Source organism: Myotis yumanensis, unplaced genomic scaffold, assembly GCF_028538775.1.
Source record: "Myotis yumanensis isolate MYYU_CA2020_CCGP unplaced genomic scaffold, mMyoYum1.0.hap1 SCAF_16, whole genome shotgun sequence".
Lineage (NCBI taxonomy): Eukaryota > Metazoa > Chordata > Mammalia > Chiroptera > Vespertilionidae > Myotis > Myotis yumanensis.
The window spans coordinates 53,147,430-53,158,058 of NW_027223767.1; the positions used below are offsets into that span (position 1 = coordinate 53,147,430).

The 10,629-nt window shown below is 65.5% G+C and overlaps 1 protein-coding gene across 1 annotated transcript in view; it reads right to left on the reverse strand.

Annotated features, from left to right (window-relative positions):
- CCDC57 (coiled-coil domain containing 57) overlaps positions 1-5,430 on the reverse strand; it is a 41,940-nt gene extending 36,510 nt beyond the window's left edge. Inside the window, 2 exon segments of the mRNA XM_070394891.1 lie at positions 332-746; positions 5,398-5,430. Coding sequence (XP_070250992.1) covers positions 332-738 — 407 coding nt within the window. The 5' untranslated portion in view covers positions 739-746; positions 5,398-5,430.
- Between the last annotated feature and the right edge of the window lie 5,199 nt (positions 5,431-10,629).

Below are 10,629 nucleotides of genomic sequence, written 5' to 3' on the forward strand. Positions count from 1 at the left end.
TGCCCAACAGCAGAGCCTGCACCCACTGGGGCCTGTGCTTCGACCGGAATCAAAGAGTGACGGCTCGGTGCACAGGTGACCCCACCCACTGAGCACACTGGCCAGGGCCACAGTGTCCTTTTTACCAGGATCGGGGATGGCCTGATGCCAGCGTCTGCACTACGGGTGAGCAGTGAGCGAGGCACTGCCTGCTCGGGAGAGGCTGGACCCGGTGGGGTGGGGTGGGGGTGGCCAGCTCGGTGCCTGCCCCGGGCATGGGCCCAGCACCCACAACACAGGCCCGGCAGCCACTGAAAGGGCCGACGTGTGAGGGAGGCGCAGGTGTGCCCACCTGTGGACCCGCTCCAGCGCCAGGCGGTGCTCCTGCAGCTTCAGCTGGTGCTGCTGTTGCAGGTCCTCCCGCTGCCGGGCCTCACTGGCCAGCGTCCGCCGCAGCTTGGCTGCCTCGATCTTGAGCTCACTGGCCTCGGCCTGCCTGGCCTCCTGCAGCCTCTGCGCCTGGGCGAAGGCGGCGTCGTAGCGCTCCAGCTCCCGGTCCCGCTCCTCCAGCAGCTGCAGGTTGTAGACGAAGTCCTCCTGCAGGCGCCGCAGCCTCCCCTCGGCCTCCTCCAGCCGGCGCTGCGCATCCTGAAGGGCCGCCTCCTGCAGCTGGGCGCGGTGGGCCTGCAGCGCACGCCACTCCTCCTCCTTGCGCGCCAGCAGCTCGCTCAGGGCCTGCTCCGAGGGCGGCGGCAGCATGGCGGCAGCTGTGGTGAGAGGCGGGGAGCGGCTCCGTTAGGGAGCCCACCTCGGAGCCACGGGCTCCGGTCGCTGTCACCCCAGGAAGCAGCTCCGGGCCGGCTCCCAGCTGTCGGTCGCACTGTGCACTCCGGAGCCCCACGCGGCGGCTCCCCCAGGGCCCAGCAGGTCAGGAGCACACATGCCTCGACCACGAGTGTCCTAAGCGGCACACGTGACACATATCAACATGGCACATGCATGTGACACACGCACCACATGGACTGTGGCCTGCGATGGTGGCAGAGCTTGGATCCCTGGGAACCCAGTGGTCAGGCCCGGTCTCGCCAGGCTGGCCACAGAGTTCCGGGAAAGCCCAGACGTGGGGTAACCCCGTGGGCAGAGGCCCTGGGGTGAGTGTCCCAGTGATGACCCAGCGAATGGGCAGAAGCCCGGGTGTCTGTGGTGCCTGGTGAGTCTGGGTCTGGCAGGCCCGTCCACAGAAGCCGACGCACACACAGGCGATCACATGCCTGTCACACTCACAGGGACACGACGCTGAAGGACCCCCTGCTGCGGGGCCTTGGACAAGGGCCCGAGAACAGCCAGGCCCGCAGGCCCACAGCTCCCGAGGACCCGCCCGCCCTGCCCTGTGCCATCGGCATCGGGCACACGGCTACCTTCCAGAGCTGCCCTTCTCGTGCAGAAATCCAATCACGTGACCCGAGCCCCGGGCTGCTGGCCATTTTCAAGATAAAATCACCGTGTCCAGATGGAGCCGGGCCCATGTGGCCACCATGGCTCCCTCTGCATTCCCAGCTGCTTCCGAGAAACCAGCTTCGAGGGTGCACACCAACCCACTGCACGAGCCCAGGTGCAGCGCCCTCCCGCCTCCGTCAGCGGCTGCTCCTGTGCCAATCCCACCGCAGGCCGAGACTCAGAGCCGGCACCGACCAGTCCGCCCGCAGCCTCCCCAGGAGGAACCACATGTTGTCGGGGAAAACCGTGCCCAGCAAGGGAGGGACCAGGGCCCCCCAGGTCCTCATCTGTGAGCCGCTGAGCTTTCCCGCCTTTTCTATGTTGTGAGTTTACCTGTCGGGTATGAAAAGCTCTCGGAAGCGCCCGGGTCTTAGGAAGGTGGGGGCCCTGGTTTCCCACCCGTAGGGCAGCATTTCAACCAAATATTCTGAAGATTTAAAAAACCCGCATGCAAATATGACACCCCAGTCAGGAGGTTTGCTTCCCACAGAAATGCGGGCTGGTCACCCTGACGGCGTCGCGAGCGGCCGGGACCGACCTAGCGAGTGAGGCAGCCGAGGACTGGATGGGGCAGTGTGGGGTCGGGGCAAGCGGTGCGGCCGGAGGAGCTGCAGGCCCAGCAGGAGGAGTCCGGGCTCCAGCCTCCCGGGCACAGGAGCCCACGCGGGGGGCGGGTGTGTGGTACCCACAAGCGGCTCCGAATCCGCCCGCGGAGACGCCAAACCTCGCAGCGGCCAGACCTCGCTTCCAGCACCTTCCCCAGCGGCAGGAACCGGCCCCGGGGGAAGCGGGTGAGGCCGGCCACGGAGCTCAGAGGGGAGGGCTGGGCGCGGCCGGCACCGACTCCGACCCCCGGGGGCACCAGGACGAGGAGGAGCGAGGACGGCTGCGCGGACCGGGGGAAGCATCCGAAGACGCGCAGGCCTCCTGATGGAGACACCGCGGAGGGGCCGGAGGAACCGGGGAGAAGCGGCCCCACCTGGCGAGAGGGCAGGACGACTTTGGAAACGCTCGGCTGGTCGGGGAGACCCTGGTCCCGGCCTCCCCCGCAGACGCTGCGGCGCCGGGAGGAGCGGGGAGGCCGTGGGAGCGGCACCGGGCCGGGCGGGAGCAGGGCCCCTCGGAGGCTTCTCACCGAGACGCGACGGGGCGGACTGTTCACCACGAGGACGCGTCCCCAGCCCCCTCCTGAGCTACCGGGGCCGGGCTCCCGGTCCCAGGCTCCCGGTCCCAGCGCGGAGCAAGAAGGGCGGTCGCCTCGGGCCCGGACACACCCCGCGCCGGGGCTGGGCTCGCATCGCGTCCATTTCCTATTCCGGAGCCCACTGCTCATCGCCTAGCGCTGCGGGGGCGGAACGGGGGACGGGGACTGTCTGCGCCGCCTGCGAAGCTTTGAGCTCCTCTGTGGGCGCCGCAGGGCGGGAGCGCAATGGTGTGCGGACCGGCGAGGGCGGCGTCGGCGCGGACAAACCACAGGCGGAGCGCAGCGCGGGTCCCCCCAGGCCCGGCCGGTGCACAGGCCCCGCAGGACTTCAGAGCCCCAAGGGCTTCCCGGGACGTCAGCGAGAGGAGCCAGCGAAGGCCTGGCCTTCCCTTCGCCCTCCCCACCCCACCCCCTCCCCTCCCCCCACCCCACCCCCTCCCCTCCCCCCACCCCCACCCCCTCCCCTCCCCCCACCCCCACCCCACCCCTACCCCTCACCCGTTCCTCCCCCCAAACACGGCCACTAGCAACTTCCATCAAGAGATCAAGGGAACGGGCCACGTGACCGGCGGGGAGTGGACACGTGGACAAGACGGGGCCACGTGACCAGCCGGAAGTGCGCACGTGAAGGGGGTGGGGCCACGTAAACAGGGGGGTGGTCCTGTGAACAAGGGGCGGGGCCACTGAACAGGCGGGTGTGGACACATGAACGAGGAGGGGTCACGTGGAGACCGAGGCCAAGACCGAAGGGATGCGGCCAGGAGCCAAGGAGCCCTGGGAGCCCCCAGCAGCTGAAGAGGCAGGAAGGACCCTCCCAGGGAGCCCAGCCCCCGACACCCCGATTTCAGATTCTGGCCCCAGAACCGGGAGAGCCCCTGTTCCTGCTGGGTTCGGCCGGTCTTAGTCATCGGAGCAGCAGCCCCAGGAAACGGGCCCCTCCTTGCTCCTCCTTGTGGGGCTTTGAGCGGGTTCCGGGAACAACTGCGCCCTGTGCCCCGCAGGGGGACCCCCAGACCTCTCACTGCGGGGCTCACAGGGAGCCCCATCCCTGTGTCTGTGCCTCGGCCCTGCCTCCCGCTCCCCGGGGGCTCCTGGGCAGTGAGTGCCGTGGGCACAGCAGGTGACTGCTGGGTGGGAAGCGCAGCCACGTGGCGCAGGGACTCCCGTCGCCTGGCGGAGCCCCGGCTGCAGGATGGTGCAGGCCTCCCCGGCCCCGCCCTCCCCTCCCGGGCCTCCCCCCAATGAGTCCAGCCTGGGCCTCCGCTTCCTGGGGCGCCTGGGTTGACAAGCCGACAGCTGGGTGGTCGTGCCCATATTCCAGATGCCAAGACTGAGGCTCAGTGAGGGGCAGCCAAGGTCCCTCCCCCAGCCCAGCTCCAGGGGGCTCCCCTAGCGGCGCCTGGTTGCCATGGTGTCGGAGGAGGAGGAGGAGATTCCTGAGAAGCAATCCCAAAACACACCCCCGTGGGCCCTCCTCCTCACTCCCTCTCCAGGTCACCGCCTCCTTTGGGGCAGGTGGGCGGGCCTCTTCCTGGCCAGGGGCCGGGAGCAAAGCAGGTCGAGGAGGCAGAGGGTCCGGGTAGGGGCTCGGGGACCCCAGCCTCACCCCGCAGGTTTCCTGGGCCTGGGCTCCACGCCCCCCCAGTTCCCGACCAGCGGGCTCTGTCCTGCCTCCCGCCTTCGCACATGCAGTTCCCTCCACCGGGAACGCCCTTCCTCCTCCTTTAGGGCCCAGCTCGGCTCTAAGTCCCCTGGGAACCTCCCGAGTCCCTCGGGGCGCCCCCTGCGCCCCCCGAGGTCACAGCGCTTTCTGGGTGATGCTCTCACGGGGCAGGAGGTCTTGGGGTGCGAGCTCTGACTTGGTGCCCCAGCCCCCAGCACAGACAGGTGCTCAGTGAACCCGGAAGGAAGGGGGAGGAAGGGAGGGGAGGGATCTGGACCCCGAGCACCTGGCACCGGGCTGGGCGCGGAGCAAAGCCCACTCCCTCCGCCGCCTCCATCTGAGCCTGGGCCCCGGCACCTCCCGCCTCCGATTCGGACCGGCTCAGGGGCCGCCTCCACACCCGCAGGCCTGTGTCCGCTGCCCATTAGGACGCGAGGGCATGACCCCGGGAGGCAGAGGGACCTGACTTCCCAAGGAGCTGGGGGCTGGGGGAGGCCTCCGTCTCGGAAACCCAGATCCCGGACCCGGGGGCTCGCCGGCCTGAGGGCTGGCCGTGAGCGGGTCCCCACCGACTCTGCAAACAGGGAAGCTGAGGGGGGGCGGAGGGTGCTCGCCCAGGGCGCCCGGGAGGGGCCAGGGTCCCCTTGCCCCTGTGGCCCTGGGTGCGGGGCGAGGGGCTGGGCTGGTCCTGCGGTGGGAGGAGGCCCGGGGAGGGCGAGCCCGCGCGGGTGGATGGCCGACACCTGCTCACGGGCACTAGGTCTTCGGTACCGTCAGCCCCGCGGGGTCGCGCCAGGGTGGCGGGGCCCGCGAACCCATCGCCCGGACGGGCTGCCTGGGCAGGTCCTGCCGCGGGGAGCTCTCCGTGGGCGGCGCCGCGGGGGCAGGAGGTGAATCGCCCGCGGACCGGGCGCGGGCGTCTGCGGGGACTGCCGAGCGGGGGACCCTACCGGGCCGCGCCGGACTTCAGAGTCCCGAGGTTTTCCCAGGAAAGCGACGGGAGGCGGCGAGCCAAGCCCCTCTCGCACCCGCGCCCCACGCCCCGCGCCCTTACCTCACCCGGAACGCCCGCCTAGAGCCACCGCTGGGGCCGCTGCGTTGCCATAGCAACGCGAGTCCGTCCCCTGGGGTCCGGGCGAGGTCGGTGCAGCGCTTGGGTCCCGCCGGCCAGAAACACAAGCCGGACTCCTTCCGGTTCCTCCTGCCCCGCCACACCCTGTCGGGCACCCGGGCGTCAAGAGGCGCGGGGTGTCCCCGCCGACTCTGGTGGGGTCAGCCTAGCGGGGAGGGCCCCGGGCCGCCGCGGGGTGGACGGGAGGCGACTGAGGCTTCACCGCTGAGCTCCCCGAGGGGGGACCTGAGCGGGCGCGGGTGTGGCCAGGTTTGCTGTGAGAATTCGCCCGCGCGGTGCACGCACAGCGTGTGTGCCTTAGTTCGCGTGTCAGAGGAACGTTCAGGAGGAAACAACCACGTTGGCAGGCAGCCGGTGCTGCAGCCGGGACACCGGCCCCGCGGCTGAGCGTCCACGGGCCGAGGAGGCACAGCTGCCCCAAGTGGACAGAAGCGGTGCTCAGCCCGGCGGTGGCACCGTGGGGCCGGGCAGCGATGGGCACAGAGGCTGGGACTTCTGCACGGCCCGGCCCGCCCGGCCCCTGCTGTCCGTTGTGTGTCCCACGCGGATGGCACGGCTGCGTCCAGGGCTGGGCCCCGAGCTGGCCCTGCCAGCGCTGCACAAACGCCCCAACCCAGTCGCCCCTGGGGAAGGCTGTGCCCGGGGCAGCGCCTGGGGAGGTCCATCAGCCAGGCCGCAGGGAGGTGGGTGAGGGAGCCTGTCACGGGAAGAAACAAACAGCTGTGGCCCGCGGAGGAGCTGGGGAGGGCCCTGACCTTTGACTTGCTGTGACAGAGCCCGGGTTCAAATCCCAGCTACTCTCCTGCCTTGCTTTAGCTTTCTGGGGCTGGGTTTGCTTCTCTATAAAATGGGGGTGACACCCTCCCCCCCCCATTGCTTTGTGGGTCAAAAACATGTGCTCTATAGGGTACTGGTTCAGTCCCAGTAAAGGGGCCCATGGTGTGTCTGTAGAAACCCAAGGGCCCACCCGGCCAGTGTGGCTCAGTGGTTGAGCATCGACCTATGAAACCAGGTCAGGGTTCAATTCCTGGTCGGGGCACAGGCCTGGGTTGTGGGCTCCATCCCCAGTGGGGGCGTGCAGGAGGCAGCCAGTCCATGATTCTCTCTCATCGTGGATGTTTCTATCTCTCCCTCTCCCTTCCTCTCTCAAATCAATAAAAATATCTTTTTAAAAAATAAGGCAAAATCCTAACAATAATCCGACCACCACCGCTCACCATCTATGGCCCCTAACCCTGACCCACCCCAGCCCCAGCATGAACCCTGACCCCAGCACTGACCCCAAAGGTGGCCCAGGCACAGCACGGCCCCTCTTCCCCGGCAGGGCCAGCTCCAACTGCCCTCTTATAGGGGTGTGTGTCTCCTCCGTCTCCCAAACCCAAGAACTGACCCTCCCCCCAACCCCCACCCCCTCAGATGTTGAGGATCCAGAAAGGTGCACCTTCTGCTCACAGGCTGTCCCCGCACCTCACAGCCAGCAAGTGCCTGTGAGCTGCCCCCAGAGGGGGCGGGCACAGGTGGCAAAACGCCCCTGGCAGAGTCCTGGGGACCCAGATGGGGGGGTTCAGTGAACACAGGTGTGGCCATGTGAGGGAGTGGTCACATGAACAAGGGGGTGGGGCCACGTGAACAGGGAGGAGGGGTCATGTGAGCACAGAGATTCCCCCCCCTCTGTGAGCCAGACTCTGAATGGCAGCAAGATGGTCCCTGCCCTCAGGAACAAGGGGTGCCCTGTGAACCAGGCAGCAGCTGGCCCTCAGGGCCCTGCAACCAGTAAGGGACTCTGTTGGGGGGAGGTCAGCCCTCCCAGGAGGGACAAGGGGTTAGGGGGCTCAACACAGCTGTTTTCCTGAGATCAAAGCCTGGAGGCAGGGCTGTCAGGGTCCCAGGACAGTCCAGTGAGAGATGCCCCAATGGTGGGCACCACGTGGGGCACCTGGTTGGTGTGGCTCAGTGGTTGAGCGTCAACCTATGAACCAGGAGGTCATGGTTCGATTCCCGGTCGGGGCACATGCCTGGGTTGTGGGCTCGATCCCCAGTGTGGGACATGCAGGAGCCATCTTATCAATGATTCTCTCTCATCATTGATGTTTCTATCTCTCTCTCCCTCTCTCTTCCTCTCTGAAATCAATAAAATATATTTTTTTAAAAAAAAAAAGGAGGAGGAGGAGGAGGAGGAACCAAAGGGAAGCCAAGAGCCTGTGTGGCCCCTGGGCGCCCCCCGCCTCGCCGGCCCCGGGTGGTTGGCTGAGCACAGTGGGTGCTGACTCATGGGAAGGGGCTGCGGTGGGCACAGGAAGGTTGAGCAAGGCCTCACCCTCTGGGGGTGGTGCTCGGTTCCTCAAAAGGTCCAACAGAGAACTGTGTGACCAGCAGGCCGCCTCCTGCCTTTGTACCCAGGAGTAATAAAAACAGGTCCACAGAGACTTGACAGGAATGTGTTGTCATTGACAGAAAAAAGGTGAGAATGGCCCTGGCCTGTGCGGTTCAGTTGGTTGGGGATCCCAGGCACTGAGAGGTCACGGGTTCAATTCCCATCAGGGCACATGCCCTGGTTGGTTTCAGGCTCCATCCCCAGTTGAGGGCGTGTAGGAGGCAGCCAATTGATGTCACACTCTCTCATCAACGTTTCTTTCTCTCTCTCCCTTCCCCTCTCTAAGAAAATTAAAAGTGCTCTAGCTGGTTTGGCTCAGTGGATCAAGCATCAGACCCTTTGGCCTGCAGACCACAGGGTCCCAGGTTCGATTCCCGTCAAGGGCATGTACCTCGGTTGCAGGCTCCTCCCCGGCCCGGGTCCGGGTCAGGGGTTATTCAGAAGGCAACCTATTGATGTGTTTCTCTCACATCAGTATTTCTCTCTGTCTTTCCCTCTCTCTAAAAATCAACGGGAAAATATCCTTGGGTGAGGAAATTAATTAATTAATTAATTAAGAAGGAAAAAAGTGAGCTCGGCCGGTGTGGCTCAGTGGTTGAGCGTCGACCTAGGAACCAGGAGGCCACGGTTCGATTCCCGGTCAGGGCACATGCCCGGGTTGGGGGCTCCATCTCCAGTGGGGGCCGTGCAGAAGGCAGCCGATCCATGATTCTCTCTCATCATGGATGTTTCTCTCTCTCTCTCCCTCTCCCTTCCTCTCTGAAATCAATAAAAATAAATAAATTTAAATTTAAAAAAAAAGAAAAAAAGTGAAAAATGAGCTAAATGTCCATTGACGGATGAATGTGGTCCATCCATACGGTGGAATGGATGGATGGAATCATTCTGCCATAAAAAGGAATTAAGTGCCCTGGCCGGTTTGGCTCGGCGGCCTGTGGACCACAATCATTGGGAAAATATCCTCGAGTGAGGATTAACAAAAAAAACAAAAAAAGGAATGAAGTGATAAAGCTGCACCATGGGTGAGCCTGGGCAACTGTATTCAGTGAAAGTAGCCTGTTGCACACGACACCTCGCACATGACCCCTTTTATGTGATACGCCCAGAACAGGCCAATCCAGACCCATAAAGCAGAGGGTGGGGAGTCAGGGGAGGAGTGATTAATGAGTATGACACCCACCCCTTCTTCACAGCCAATCCTAACACCCACCCTGGGCAGGGAGCCCAGCTGGGTCAGGCCGGGCTGGGCAGGCTGGCTGGGGGGTCTGGCCTCTGCCCACAGCCGGGCTGGCCAAGCAGTTAATAGGTGAGTTTTTCTGGGAGCTGGTTAATATGTTAATTGTTCTGGAGCTGGAAGAGATGTGAGGGAAAAGGGCCGCAGAGGGAGTGGCTGGTTGCCCTGGTTGCTTCTCCAACCTGGAGTCGGGCACTGTGGCCGCAGGTGTGGAAGGACAGTGAAGGCTGGCTGTGCGCCAGGTCCCCGAGAGGAGCGGGGTCAGGAGCCTGGACCGCAGGGCAGGGGTCAGGGCGGGCGGGCATGCCCGTCCCATGACTCAGCTTTCTTCACCGGACCCAGCCTGTCCCGCCCGATCCTGTCCGCAGGTGGTGGCTGGGAGCACCACAGGCCCGGAGCCGAGGGGACGCTTTGAGGATGGGAGGCTCCGTCAGGCCCGAAGGCCCCCTGGAACCCAAGACCTGGCCCTGGTGGGAACGGGAGGTCTGCCCCACGCCCCCCCTGGGGTGCCGCCACCCTCAGAAGCTTCTCCAGGTTCCCGACGGCACTTTCAGAACCCCTCCATCTGCGCACACAAGGCAGAGTGGGGGTCTCGGCCCCCCTCTGTCCACCTCCTCCCGACAGAGATGCATTGGGAAGGGGGAGCCGGCCAGGAGGTGGTCCTGGGACAGCCCTGGCCGCTCCGCTCCTTGGAGCCATTCCAGGGCCAGAGGGCACCTGCGCAGTGACTGCCAACACCTGGGATCAAGGAGGGGGAGGGATGGGCCGGAGCAGGGAGGGGTTTCTGGCACCCACAGTAAAAGCAGAGGCCAGCGCGTGGCTCTGGGGTTGAGCATCGACCTATGAACCAGGAAGTCAGGGTTCCATTCCTGGTCCGGCACGTGCCCTGGTTACAGCCGGTGTTGCGGGCTCGATCCCCTGTCGGGGGCGTGCAGGAGGCAGCTGATCCCCTCTCATCATTGGTGTTTCTATCTCTCTCCCTCTCCCTTCCTTTCTGAGATCAATAAAAAAATACATTTTTAAAAAGCAGAGGCCTCAGTGGACTTGGTACCTCCGAAGGGGAGTCGGATGGTGGGTGGGGCGGGGCCAGGAGGCCGGTTCGCCCCTCCTTTGCTGGGGGGGGGGGGCGCCAGAGGCCCCAGGAGGGGTGACCCGCCACTGATGTTCACTCTGCAAGCCCTGCCTCACCCCCCCCCCCCACCCCCACCCCCGGCCGGGCCAGCCTCTCGCCTCCTGTAGCTGGGAGGCTTGGGGGCCATTGCAGATGGTTAGGTGGAGAGTGCCTGGGGTCCCAGCTCAGCTCCTGCGCCCCCCACCCTTACCCCCACCCAAGGCCACATTCCCGCACCTTCTCCAGCCGTAGCTTTGCCGGGTGCAGAGGACCAAAGTGGGGCTTGAGCGCCCTGCCTCCGACCAGCGGGACCCTCCCCGCCCTGGGCGCGGGTCCGCACCGTGTAGGATGGGGAGCAGCGTCCCAGTTCTGGGTGCGCGAAGGGAGGGGCAGCGGCCTCACCGGCAGGCGGGGAGCCGCAGAGAGAAACGGAAG